We start from the raw sequence: 14,135 nt of genomic DNA, 5'->3' as shown, positions 1-14,135 counted from the left end.
CCTGTGTTGATTCTAAGCTTCCTGGAGCAACCTGAAGTGGTTTAATTTACCCTAAAGGTGTTTTGATATACCCAACCTGCAGTTTGTGAAATACACCGCATTCAACCCTGTGTAAATCAGTCGTTTCTTAACGTAAAGACTTAAAACGCAGGATTCCGTAAGAGCCTACCCCAAGGAGGCTGTTTGTTCACTTTCAGCTTCCTGTGTCAACTGGAAGTGCCCCTATGGAGACCACTATGCCCTTGGACTCTTTCAACACTCTAGAGATTGTTTTATACCCTTCCCCAGATATATGCCTCATCAGAATTCTATCTCGGAGCTCTATGGACAGTTCCTTGGACTACATGGTATAGTTTCTGCTCTGACATGCACTGATCCTGACGAGATCCTGAGGCCCATTGTCGTGCAATTCATCCGCCGCCATCACCTCATGTTTCAGCATGATGATGCACGGCCCCATGTCACAAGGATCTGTACACAATTCCTGGAAGCTTCCATGGCATGCATAATCACCAGACATGTCACCCATTGAGCATGTTTGGGATGCTCTGGATCGACGTGTAGGACAGCGTGTCCCAGTTCCCACCAATATCCAGCAACAAAAAACAAAGACATGTCACAAATTGAGTTCCTGCCCATGTCCAGTAACTTCTCACCCTCTTCAATGGCTGTGTGACAACATTCCACAGGCAACAATCACTGCATGAAGCTAATGGTGGTCACACCAGATACGGACTGTGTTTCTGATCCACGCCCATACATTTTTATTTAAGGTATCTGTGACCAACAGATGCATATCTGTATTCCCAGTCATGTGAAATTCATAGGTTAGGGCCTAATTAATTAATTTAAATTGACTGATTTCCTTATATTCCTTATACTAACTCAGCAAAATCTTTCAAATTGTTGCATGTTGCGTTTATTTTTTTCAGTATACGAAGTAGCCTATTCTTTCCTGGCAGAATGATACCCACTGGATTGATCCAAATAATCATGGTATTTGTTTTGCAAACTCTACCATCAAATGACTCTAAACTCTACAAAAACACAGCTAAACAAAATCTTGCTAAAAATTAAGGGGAAATCCAGAACTCAAGTGTTCTGCTGGTGTGGTTTGTTCTGGACTTAGAACCTCACATTTAAGGTTTTTTTTCTATTAAAAAGTGAATTTGAGAGGGGAAGATGGAAACCTGGAACATCATTAAGGAGAGAACTGAATTTGGGGGAAAAAATACAAATACTTTTATAGGGCCCTACAGTACATATGCACTTGTAACTGGATCAATGGCACAAATGTGAGCGTGTGTTCAGTGTCATTGATGAAGGGCAGGGGTCACCAACCTTTTCTCAGTCAAGATCACTTCCGGAGTCTCAATGCAAGCCGATATCAACCACGCAGATTGTTTTTATCTATAGGCCCAATATGTCATCACTGCATATTGGCTAAGCTTGAATTGCCCTGCCGATGTTGTTCTTTCCAGACCATTCTGAAATGTTTTTGTAAAGTTTGGTATATGATCACACTGGTAATATAAATGTTTTTGTATTACTTGTGAGGCACAGCTGAGTGAGCATAATGATTTCCTTTGTTTCTGGGTGGATGGCCTGCATCTGAGGGTCAGACTGAGGAGAGGGAGGGAGCAGTGGCGAGGCTACCTCGAGAAAAGGAAAACAGTCTTCCAGCTGATGGCAAAACTCTAGTCGCACTGCATTATTTCTGCCTTATGGCTTATAAGTGTTTATAGTGCTGAATAGCGACTTAAACATAACATAAAAACAGCAGCTTTTCGCTGTATTCGTTGAGTCTCTAGTCATGATTTTAAATGTTTTGAAATCTCACAGTATCGACTTTGCTGTGCATTCGAGTCTTCCTTTTAGTCAGATGTTCAAGGAAACTGCAGACACGGTAATCTGAGCTATCTGATTGGCCAGTGTTAGGCCTATATTGTAGGTGCACTTGATTTGCTCTTTAGGCCTACCGGGTATCGTTGGGTTTTTTACATAAATGTTTGGTTGACTAGGAATACCTTGGAAATCGACCGGTTGGTGACCACTGATATAGGGCATCACTTGGCGAGGGACGTGTCAAGTGATGTCAGAGTTGGTGGGTGTAGCCAGCTTGGTTTGTGGTTGTGTCCCTTCCCGAAGTGACTGGTGGGTGTAGCCAGCTTGGTTTGTGGTTGTGTCCCTTCCCGAAGTGACTGGTGGGTGTAGCCAGCTTGGTTTGTGGTTGTGTCCCTTCCCGAAGTGACTGGTGGGTGTAGCCAGCTTGGTTTGTGGTTGTGTCCCTTCCCGAAGTGACTGGTGGGTGTAGCCAGCTTGGTTTGTGGTTGTGTCCCTTCCCGAAGTGACTGGTGGGTGTAGCCAGCTTGGTTTGTGGTTGTGTCCCTTCCCGAAGTGACTGGTGGGTGTAGCCCGCTTGGTTTGTGGTTGTGTCCCTTCCCGAAGTGACTGGTGGGTGTAGCCAGCTTGGTTTGTGGTTGTGTCCCTTCCCGAAGTGACTGGTGGGTGTTCCAAAGCATCTCTTGCTCACATTCTAATTCTCTCTCTGTTTTGAATTTGAATCCTGTCCTTTCCCATTTCTCCTCACTCCTCCTTTACCTTCAAACTCTCTCTCTGTATTTCTCCATCCCCAATCCTCACCACCTTTCTCTCAATCTCCTTCCTATTATCCCCCCTCTCAGGGGGAAGACCAACTACATCAACCTGGGCTCATTCCTGATCAAGCCGGTGCAGAGGGTGATGCGGTACCCACTGCTACTAATGGAGCTGCTGAGTGCCACGCCCGAGTCTCACCACGACAGGCCCCTACTGGCCCAGGCACTGCTGTCCATTAAAGAGATCAATGTCAACATCAATGAATACAAGAGGAGGAAGGACCTGGGTATGAGCAAAAGCCTGTACACGCTGGTCCCCTTCCAAAACTGAAGTTGGAGACCCTTGCTTTAGTTTACTAGTGTATTTAGCAACAGTTTTTAACTCGTGTCCCCTTCTCTCCACAGTGCTCAAGTACAGGAAAGGGGACGAGGACACCCTCATTGACAAGATCTCCAAGCTGAGCATGCACTCCATCATTAAGAAGTCCAACCGCGTGAGCAGCCACCTCAAACATCTCACCGGGATCTCCCCCCAGGTATGGCTAAAGGTTGACCAAAGGTGACCTCCATGGTCACAGTACATTTGTCCATGACTACATTGATTGAGTGTAAAAAAAGAAGTGGCCGTAAGTCTCACTATGTCTGTCACATACATCTTTAAACCATCTCTAAACTAGCGGCAGTCTTCCCTTTGCACTCCTATTTGAATTTGGACTGGTGATGAAATCTGTAGTTGCTGATGATTCTCCACCCCCTTTTCTTCAGATCAAAGATGAGGCGTTTGATGAGGCAGAGAAGAGGTTCCGACTCCAGGAGAGACTCATCAAGTCCTTCATCAGGGACATCTCTCTGTACCTGCAGCATATTCGGGTAAATAGTAATGTCCTACTACATACAGTCACACTATAGTATGTCGAATCACACTTCAAATGCATTCATTCACATACAAGTGAGTTGGTCATTCAAATACAAGCATTCAGAATGAATGCAAGCAGAAGACTGGGCTCCCGAGTGGCGCAGCGGTCTAAATCACTGCATCATAGCAACGGCTGTTGTCGTAGCACAAGTTGTAGTACACCTGAGTTGCACAGCGGTCTAAGGCACTGCATCTTAGTGCAAGAGTCGTCACTAAGGTCCCTGGTTCGAATCCAGGCTGTATCACATCCGGCCGTGATTGGGAGTCCCATAGGGCGGTGCACAATTGACCCAGCATTGTCCGGGTTTGGCCTGGGTAGGCCGCCATTGTAAATAAGAATTTGTTCTTAACTGACGTGCCTAATTAACTAAATGTTAAGTGAATAAAATAAAAATATGTGCATGTCAAAAAGCACATATAATGAATGGTATGCACTATTGCTAATGTTCAATCACTAGCAGTGATACCCACCTAGACTGTTTCTACTGCACTGTAAACTTGCTCCAAAATGGACTTTTGACCAGGGTTTTCTTCCTTCGGGCATACAACTGAAAACTATTTTTATAAAGTCCCTTTTTGCCTCAGTCCATTTTCTTCCAATTGGTGCCTAATGAACACGACCCAGATCAATCACTCTTCTTCTATCATGTCATCGGCTGGCCCATGTGTTGACCGGCGTGTGTGTTGTCCAATAGGAATCGGCCTCAGTGAAGGTGCTGGCTGCTATCAGTTTCTGTGACATCTACACAGACCGGAGCCAGCTGGACCCTGAACAATTCCAGAGAGCCCACCGTTCCATTAGCGACAAGCAGTTCCCCCACTTTGTGAGTGTTGACATCCAATTTTGTTCTAATCATAAGACCGTTATGAAGCATGTCCCAATATAGAAAACAAGCTAAAAGGTTCTTCCCTTTCCCGTGTGTGTGTGTGTACGCGTGCGTGTATGTGTGTAAGCAGAAGGAGCGAGCGGAAGCCTTGGTCATTTTCCCTCTCACCCAGCTTCTGCTCATGTTTGCCGGGCCCCACAAGCTCATTCAGAAGCGCTTTGACAAGCTGCTGGACTACGACAACTGCAAGGAGCGTGCTGAGCGCCTCAAAGACCGCCGCGTCCAGGACGAGCTGCAGGCGGCACGCAACAACTACGAGGCGCTCAATGCCCAGCTGTTGGACGAGCTGCCCAAGTTTCACCGTGCCGCTGAAGACCTGTTTACTGGCTGTGTGAGAGCCTTTGCACAGGCCCAGAGAGATTTTACCAAGCTAACGCTAGGGCAGCTGCAGCCTTTGCTACAGGTAAGTGTGTGTGTGTGTGTGTGTGTGTGTGTGTGTGTGTGTGTGTGTGTGTGTGTGTGTGTGTGTGTGTGTGTTTTTTGTATTCTTGATATTCAGAATTCAACTTTTGAGTGCAGAGTGCTAGAGGTATTATACTATTACAGTATCTATGCGTTATTGGCATAAGTGGTCTAGCTACCAGCTGAGTGAATGGCATCTGCATGAGACCACATTCATTTCTAGTTAATGTCTTACTGGCACACAAGGGTTACCGCTGGCTTTAGTAACTAGTGTCTATTGCTTTTTTCTCTCTCTTGATTCTCTCTTGCTCCAGTTATCATGCATTGGGGGCAATGAGGGGAACCTGATATCATTGTTCCAAGAGGAGTATGGTAGAGTCCTCCAGCTTCTACAGCGCTTCAGCTTCTGCCAAGAGAGCCTGCCACCCTCCACCTCCACACGCAAGCCTCTTGACAAGAAGACCCTGGAGAAACAGACCTCCAAGAAGCAGTTGCAGGGACCGGTGAGTGTTTCTTCTTACCTAGATGCCAGTTCCACTGGCATAATAATGATATATAGTGATGTACTAATGGTGTTGAATGTCTGTTCTCTCTCTTGATATCTTAGCCTAACTACATCCTGCAGACAGATGAGCAGAGAGCGGGACTGTTGGCCCGGTATGGCCCAGAGAAACTCTTCCAGGCGGAGAGGAACTTTAACGCGGCCCAGGACTTGGACGTGTCCATATTAGTGGGAGACATGGTGGGCGTCATCAAACAACAGGACCCCATGGGCAGTAACAACCGCTGGCTCATCGATAACGGGGGTAGGTGTGGGGTGCAACACAAGAAGCAGAGCTATTGAGATGGACAATATTGGTTGGGAAATATTGGGGCTGTAGGTACTCTACGAAATCATGTGGTAACAATAGATAGTTTTGCATACTTATTTGATTGTACGTGCTTGTTTCAATCCCAAAACCCTTGACTGCAGACTGTAAAATAACTTGTAACTTGTTATTTTTGTTTACACTGAAGTTGGTTGGTGGTAGTAGAACTCATTGATTAGTGTCGTATAGTGTGAAAATTAATGCGATTCTGCATTGGCATGATTGCTGATCAGTGATTAATTCAGATTTTTGTCTCTCTGCAGTCTCCAAGGGCTTTGTGTACAGCTCCTTCCTGAAACCCTACAACCAACGCAGGAGCCAATCGGATGTCTCCATTGAGAGCCAGTCCTCCAATGAGTCAGGCTATGGTGGCTCATCTCCTGTGTTGTCCCGCCAGAACAGTAACAGCACGCTGACCTTCAACCAGGAAACGTCAGCCGTCAGCTTCTCCACTGCTCCTCACACAAGCCACTCCTCACCCCGTCCCAACCTTGACCTAAACCAGGACCCCACCCTCTCCCGCAGAACCCACCACAGAGACACTCCCTCGCCAAACCGCAATCCTGCAGACTCCCCCAGAAATCCCTCCAATCACCGGGACCTATTGGACCCAGCGCTCCGAAACTCCCCCAATCACAGAGACATTACGGACCCCACCTATCGACAGTCCTCTAATCACAGGGACTCGTTCGACTCAAGTAAAACAACAACAACCAATCACAAGGAGCTGTCTGACTCTTCGGAGACAGAATCTTGTTCTTCGCACAGAAACAACCGTTTGGGTCCATCTCAGAGATCTGGCCCAACTGAGGCGGCCCTTGGCTCGTACCAACGGAATGGAGACTTTGGTGGTCAGAGGAGGTCCCCATACTCAAGGGATGAGTTCATTGAACCAGAGGCGGAGCCCAAACCTGAGCTAGAGTCAGAGCTCGATGGGCATCAGGTATGACTGGCCTACAATAGGACTGCGAAATAAAGTCTGTTATTAGAGGAATGTAGATAAATCAGTCATTTGATAAATGGTTATGTTGTGTATTTATTATGTTGGAATAGGTTTTCAAGTATTCCTCAAAAAATTGTCTGAAACTATCTTGAATGCAGTATAATAATGTTACATCATTCCTTTGTTCAGACATTGTTAACAGAAGACAATCTAATCATTTTTTCATTCTAGATTTACTATGCCATCTACTCATTCACTGCCCGCTGTGCTAACGAGCTGAGCATCTCGGCCAATCAGCGTGTCCGCATCCTGGAGTTCCAGGACATGAACGGCAACAGCGAGTGGTGGCTCGGTGAGGCGGGGGGCAGGCGAGGCTACATCCCCTCCAACTATATTCGCAAGTCTGAGTACACCTGAAAAATTCCCCTGGGGGAAGGTGCCTCCTAACCCCCAAAGTCAGAGCCCCCACACTAGAATGAGCTCACCCCGTGACAGCAGACTGCTCTCCAGACTCCAAACAACAACAAACATACAAACAAACACTTAAACAAATAACCAAACCATCAACAGGATATCTGGTGCCTTAATATTGAAGGGGATCTGTGGTTGAGGTTTTTTTTTTTGGGGGGGGTGCTCTACCGTGCTGCTGATCCACTTCTTTGAAAGTTGTTAAATGACTATACTGTATTTATAGACTTTTTTTCATTTTTGTTACGACTTGGGAGTGTCTCTTCTCTTTTCCCTCATATGCTGTGAGACACTTGTGAGTTGCCCAGTCTCAGAACCAAATACACTGGGTCTATAGAGTTGGTTATATGTTAGATAACCTCATTGGGGAAGCTTATTGGGCTGTGAGTTAGGAATTTGAAGGGGTTTGGTTCAGACTTCAAAACTAAAATGTCCTGAGGCCTAAACTCAGACAACAGACTTCCAGTATAACATTTCAATTGTGTGTATGTCATTTAGAGCATTACCCTACAAAGTGAACAGTGAGACGAGGATGATAATGATTTTGTGCAGTATATAATCTACTTGTGAGACACTGGTGCTACATTCCAATTCTCTACCCTTCTCCCGAAGTGTGCACCCTTTCACTCCCCCACGTGGATTTATGGACTGGTGTGAGGAATATGTTGGTGGAAACTCTCCAGCCGTGCTTGCACCAATCCAATGCTTTTAAATGAATGGGGGGTGAACGAGTGCACACTTCTGGAGAAGGGTAGCGAATCGGAACCCAGCCCAGGTTAAAAACCGCCGGTATTGTGAGTATGAAGTGGCCTTGAGAAGCAGGTTGGGTTTAGAGCAGTAGAGGCTGCTGAGGGGAGGATGAATCATAATAATGTCTGGAACGGAGCAAATGGAATGGCATCAAACACATGGAAACCATGTGTTTGTTGTATTTGATACCATTCCACCTATTCCACTTCAGCCATTACCACGAGCCTGTCCACCCCAATTAAAGGTGCCACCAACCTCCTGTGGTTTAGAGCATTGAACACTATTGTGGGTTGATCAAAAGGTAATATCTACTGTAAGTGTAGATTCCAACCTAAAGCCCATAAAAAAATGTAAATAATCACAAACATGCTCTTATTTAAAATTTTAAAAATCTAAAGAACAAACAAGGATTGCAAGCACTCCTTTAAAATGATGAGTTTGAATCTGAATGCAATGGTTCTGTAGCTCCATTCAACTGAGTTTGACAGAGTGTTTAAAAGCTGAGGGTGATTAAAGGTTTTCCTATAGTGAGGGTGGGAGTTTCACCAATAGGGACAAAGACCATCTGTCTCTGATTGGTCTCTCGCTCTCCTCATACATATACGGTACCAGTCAAATGTTTGTTCACACCTACTCATTCAAGGGTTTTTCTTTATTTTACCATTTTCTTCATTGTAGAATAATAGTGAAGACATCAAAACTATGAAATAACACATACGGAATCATGTAGTAACCAAAAAAGTGTTAAATAAATCAAAATATATTTTATATTTGAGATTCTTCAAAGTAGCCACCCTTTGCCTTCATGACAGCTTTGCACACTCTTGGTATTCTCTCAACCAGATTCATGAGGTAGTTAACAGGTGTGCCTTTTTAAAAGTACATTTGTGGAATTTTTTTCCTACTTAATGCGTTTGAGCCAATCAGTTGTGACAAGATAGGGGGTGGTATACAGTAGATAGCCCTATTCGGTAAAATACCAAGTCCATATTATGGCAAGGTTTACTACTTCATAGTTTTGATGTCTTCACTATTATTCTACAAATGAAGAAAATAGTAAAAATAAAGAAAAACCCTTGAATGAGTAGGTGTGTCAACTTTTGACTGGTACTGTATATCATGCTGTATACTGAGAATGTATTACTTACTGCACTCCATTGTCAAGTGATGTTTTCATTTGAATAAAAAAGAAAATCAGCTTAGCTGAAAATATCCCCTGGGCTCTGTGTTTTTACTTCATTGTTATGGGCTGCTTTGTTAAAGGCCCAGTGCAGTAAACATTAAGTACAACAAGTACAACATTTTGTACAACAAGTGATGAAACAAACACTGTAAAAGTGTGAAAATGTTTTTGATCTGTGTTATTTCCTGATAAAGGGTGACGTTGTGCTGAAGGATGGCATACTCTCTAAAGTCCAGTCATGTCATTCACATTACACCTAATTTTGTTCCAGCCAACTTGGCTCTTCATTAGTTAGGGTTAGGTTTAAAATGTAATCTTGTTCGCAGACATTTCCAGCCAACTTGGCTCTTCATTAGTTAGGGTTTGGTTTAAAATCTAATCTTGTTCGCAGACACTTCCAGCCAACTTGGCTCTTCATTAGTTAGGGTTAGGTTTAAAATCGAATCTTGCTCAGACATTTCCAGCCAACTTGGCTCTTCATTAGTTAGGGTTAGGTTTAAAATTGAATCTTGCTCACAGACATTTCCAGCCAACTTGGCTCTTCATTAGTTAGGGTTAGGTTTAAAATGTAATCTTGTTCGCAGACACTTCCAGCCAACTTGGCTCTTCATTAGTTAGGGTTAGGTTTAAAATCGAATCTTGCTCACAGACATTTCCAGCCAACTTGGCTCTTCATTAGTTAGGTTTAGGTTTAAAATTGAATCTTGCTCACAGACATTTCCAGCCAACTTGGCTCTTCATTAGTTAGGGTTAGGTTTAAAATTGAATCTTGCTCACAGACATTTCCAGCCAACTTGGCTCTTCATTAGTTATGGTTAGGTTTAAAATTGAATCTTGTTCGCAGACACTTCCAGCCAACTTGGCTCTTCATTAGTTAGGGTTAGGTTTAAAATGTAATCTTGTTCGCAGACATTTCCAGCCAACTTGGCTCTTCATTATTTATGGTTAGGTTTAAAATCTAATCTTGTTCGCAGACACTTCCAGCCAACTTGGCTCTTCATTAGTTAGGGTTAGGTTTAAAATCGAATCTTGCTCACAGACATTTCCAGCCAACTTGGCTCTTCATTAGTTAGGTTTAAAATTGAATCTTGCTCACAGACATTTCCAGCCAACTTGGCTCTTCATTAGTTAGGGTTAGGTTTAAAATTGAATCTTGCTCACAGACATTTCCAGCCAACTTGGCTCTTCATTAGTTATGGTTAGGTTTAAAATTGAATCTTGTTCGCAGACACTTCCAGCCAACTTGGCTCTTCATTAGTTAGGGTTAGGTTTAAAATTGAATCTTGCTCACAGACATTTCCAGCCAACTTGGCTCTTCATTAGTTAGGGTTAGGTTTAAAATATAATCTTGCTCACAGACATTTCCAGCCAACTTGGCTCTTCATTAGTTAGGGTTAGGTTTAAAATTGAATCTTGCTCACAGACATTTCCAGCCAACTTGGCTCTTCATTAGTTATGGTTAGGTTTAAAATTGAATCTTGCTCGCAGACATTTCCAGCCAACTTGGCTCTTCATTAGTTATGGTTAGGTTTAAAATTGAATCTTGTTCGCAGACACTTCCAGCCAACTTGGCTCTTCATTAGTTAGAGTTTGGTTTAAAATCTAATCTTGTTCGCAGACACTTCCAGCCAACTTGGCTCTTCATTAGTTAGGGTTAGGTTTAAAATCTAATCTTGTTCGCAGACACTTCCAGCCAACTTGTCTCTTCATTAGTTAGGGTTAGGTTTACAATCTAATCTTGTTCGCAGACACTTCCAGCCAACTTGGCTCTTCATTATTTATGGTTTGGTTTAAAATCTAATCGTGTTCGCAGACACTTCCAGCCAACTTGGCTCTTCATTAGTTAGGGTTTGGTTTAAAATCTAATCTTGTTCGCAGACACTTCCAGCCAACTTGGCTCTTCATTAGTTAGGGTTTGGTTTAAAATCTAATCGTGTTCGCAGACACTTCCAGCCAACTTGGCTCTTCATTAGTTAGGGTTTGGTTTAAAATCTAATCTTGTTCGCAGACATTTCCAGCCAACTTGGCTCTTCATTAGTTAGGGTTAGGTTTAAAATCTAATCTTGACATTTCCAGCCAACTTGGCATTAGTTAGGGTTTGGTTTAAAATCTAATCTTGTTCGCAGACACTTCCAGCCAACTTGTCTCTTCATTAGTTAGGGTTAGGTTTACAATCTCATTTTAAGAAGATACATTATGGATGTGCAGGGCTTTGCCGTAATTATGACTTTGTGTTAACTAGTGACGATGACAAGTACTTTACTAAGGTCACTCCTATAGAATCATGTGGTCACTCCCATTAAGGTCAACTTTGAATGATTGATATCCAAGACATATATGTGCTGTGTGTGCAATAGCCTGGTGAAGATGCTACACCAATCAATACTTACCTTGATGAAAGCCCCCAACCTAAAGAAATTGAAAGTGGCTTTCTTCTGGAACCATATTACATGTTCCTCACTTCCCAAAACACAACAAAAACGAGCCATACTGTGCGGTGCTGGGTCCAGTCGGGTCTTTCACACATTCAGCCCCTCGTCCACTGGAAGATCAGCCACAAAATGTTGGCACCATTGTAACAGGTTTTAATCAAGCCATGGTCTCCAGCATGGAAAACGAAGAGGAATAACGGGTGCAGTAGTCTCATGTTGGACTACTCCAAAACATCTTGGTTCTGACACACACACACAAACATAAGCTTTGTATTTGTATTTATTATGGATCCCCATTAGCGGTTGGCAGTAGCTACTCTTCCTGTGGTCCAGCAAAATGAAGGCTGTTTTACTTTCTTTTTTTTACATTACAATACCTTCACAGATTTCACAACACAATTTGTGCCCTCAGGCCCCTACTCCACCAATACCACATATCTACAATACAAAATCCATGTGTACGTGTGTGTATAGTGCGTATGTTATTGTGTGAGTGTGTGTAAGCGTGTGTCTGTGCCTGTGTTTGTGTTTCTTCACAGTCCTGCTGTTCCATAAGGTGTATTTTTATCTGTTTTTTCAATGTAATTTTACTGCTTGCATCAGTTACTAAATGACTACTGACCCGTAGCACTCACGTCTGTAGCCATGAAATGCTTTTAAAGGCTGGTCATGGCTCACATCAACACCATCATCCCAGAAACCCCTAACCCACTGCATTTTGCATACTGCCCCAACAGATCCACAGATGATGCAATCTCTATTGCGCTCCACACTTCCCTTTCCCACCTGGACAAAAGGAACACCTGTGAGAATACTGTTCAGCGTTCAACACCATAGTGCCCTCAAAGCTCATCAATAAGCTAAGGACCCTGGGACTAAACACCTCCCTCTGCAACTGGATCCTTGACTTCCTGACATGCAGCCCCCAGGTGGTATGGGTAGGTAACATAAAATCGAGCCGGTCGGTCAAATATTTGTCTGTAATCACCACACAAAAACAAAACACTAATTAGCCGCTCATGTCCCTATCATACATATCCTGTCGCAAGCTTTGACATCATTCCTCAAGGCACATTTCTCCATGCAGTAACCTAGTAAGTAGATATTATAGCTTTTTTAGTGTGACATCGTGTATTTCTTGTATTCCTGTTTATAATTTTTTTAATTACCTAGGTAGTTAGTTACCTTTAGCATCTTTAAATGACTAGAATTACCCTCTGGCCTTTGTGGTGAACTAGCTAACCTTAGGTCTATCTGTCGATCTGAAGCCAGCTGCCAGTACGATTCTGTGCCAGATTGTAGTTGCCAGGATGGTTCTGTGCCAGATTGTAGCTGCCAGGATGGTTCTGTACCAGATTGTAGCTGCCAGGATGGTTCTGTGCCAGATTGTAGCTGCCAGGATGGTTCTGTACCAGATTGTAGCTGCCAGTACGGTTCTATACCAGATTGTAGCTGCCAGGATGGTTCTGTGCCAGATTGTAGCTGCCAGGATGGTTCTGTGCCAGATTGTAGCTGCCAGGATGGTTCTGTGCCAGATTGTAGCTGCCAGGATCGTTCTGTACCAGATTGTAACCATTACTCCGATTGTAACCATTACTCCGATAAGCACAAGTGCATTTTATCGTTTTCCGACCTCTGTAATCGAGAGGCGTCGCTTTGTTGCAAAATAGGAAGCAAATTCTATATTTAACTTTGGATTGGAGATGTTTGATGTGGGTCTGGAAGGAGAGTTTACAGTCTAACCAGACACCTAGGTATTTGTAGTTGTCCACGTATTGTAAGTCAGAGCCGTCCAGAGTAGTGATGTTGGACAGGCGGGCAGGTGCAGGTGCAGGCAGCGATCGGTTGAAAAGCATGCATTTAGTTTTACTTGTATTTAAGAGCCATTGGAGGCCACGGAAGGAGAGTTGTATGACATTAAAGCTTGCCTGGAGGGTTGTTAACACAGTGTCCAAAGAAGGGCCAGAAGTATACAGAGTGGTGTCGTCTGCGTAGAGGTGGATCAGAGACTCACCAGCAGCAAGAGCGGCATCATTGATGTATACAGAGAAGAGAGTCGGTCCAAGATTTGAACCCTGTGGCACCCCCATGGAGATGGGTAATGGTCCAGGGTTTACGGAAGGAATCCGGCATTGTAATGGCGAAAACAGTCCGATACCGGCAAGTATTATCCAGGCTAAAAAACAGCTGGTGTCTGTGCAGAAGGAAAAGGCCGCTAGCAATGGCAAACAATGACTAAATAGCTAGTAGCTAGTTAGCTTCTGATGGCTAGCGTCTGATGGAGGTTCTGGCTATAAGGTCGAAAAAATAGCGGATCCATGTCACATTGGGTGAGGCTGGTTACCGGAAGGTATATTTAATTTTAAAATGGAAAAGAGATTGAAAATAATTGAAATATATTCAAAAAAGACAAAAAATACAAAAAGTAAACGAGAGGAAGCGAATTCTATATAAACCACGTCTGCACTGCTACGGCATCATATTTCGGAGGACGCATGACTCAACCTTCGCCTCTCCCAAGACCGTTGGGGAGTTGCAGCGATGAGACAACATCGTAATTGGATATCATGAAATTGGGGAGAAAAAGGGGGTAAAATACAAAAAATAAATACAAAATACAAACATTTCCCCAGACGTCAATAATCATTCCCTGGTGTGGTGAAAGCATTTTTGTGAACACAGAAAATC

The 14,135-nt window shown here is 43.6% G+C and overlaps 1 protein-coding gene across 3 annotated transcripts in view; it reads left to right on the top strand.

Moving 5' to 3' along the window:
* Positions 1 to 9,046, top strand: part of dnmbp (dynamin binding protein) — a 117,945-nt gene extending 108,899 nt beyond the window's left edge. For all 3 annotated transcript variants that reach the window (XM_035734846.2, XM_035734845.2, XM_035734847.2), the window contains 9 exons: positions 2,685 to 2,884; positions 3,003 to 3,133; positions 3,363 to 3,467; positions 4,209 to 4,337; positions 4,471 to 4,803; positions 5,117 to 5,305; positions 5,410 to 5,608; positions 5,935 to 6,614; positions 6,846 to 9,046. In XM_035734846.2, the coding sequence (XP_035590739.2) occupies positions 2,685 to 2,884; positions 3,003 to 3,133; positions 3,363 to 3,467; positions 4,209 to 4,337; positions 4,471 to 4,803; positions 5,117 to 5,305; positions 5,410 to 5,608; positions 5,935 to 6,614; positions 6,846 to 7,031 (2,152 nt within the window). In that variant the 3' untranslated portion in view covers positions 7,032 to 9,046. The remainder of the gene's footprint in view (positions 1 to 2,684; positions 2,885 to 3,002; positions 3,134 to 3,362; positions 3,468 to 4,208; positions 4,338 to 4,470; positions 4,804 to 5,116; positions 5,306 to 5,409; positions 5,609 to 5,934; positions 6,615 to 6,845) is intronic.
* The last annotated feature ends 5,089 nt before the right edge of the window (positions 9,047 to 14,135 follow it).

Source organism: Oncorhynchus keta, chromosome 24 (assembly GCF_023373465.1).
Source record: "Oncorhynchus keta strain PuntledgeMale-10-30-2019 chromosome 24, Oket_V2, whole genome shotgun sequence".
In the NCBI taxonomy this organism is placed as follows: domain Eukaryota; kingdom Metazoa; phylum Chordata; class Actinopteri; order Salmoniformes; family Salmonidae; genus Oncorhynchus; species Oncorhynchus keta.
The sequence above is the reverse complement of the archived record's forward strand: the minus strand, read 5'-3'. Positions and strand labels throughout refer to the sequence as shown.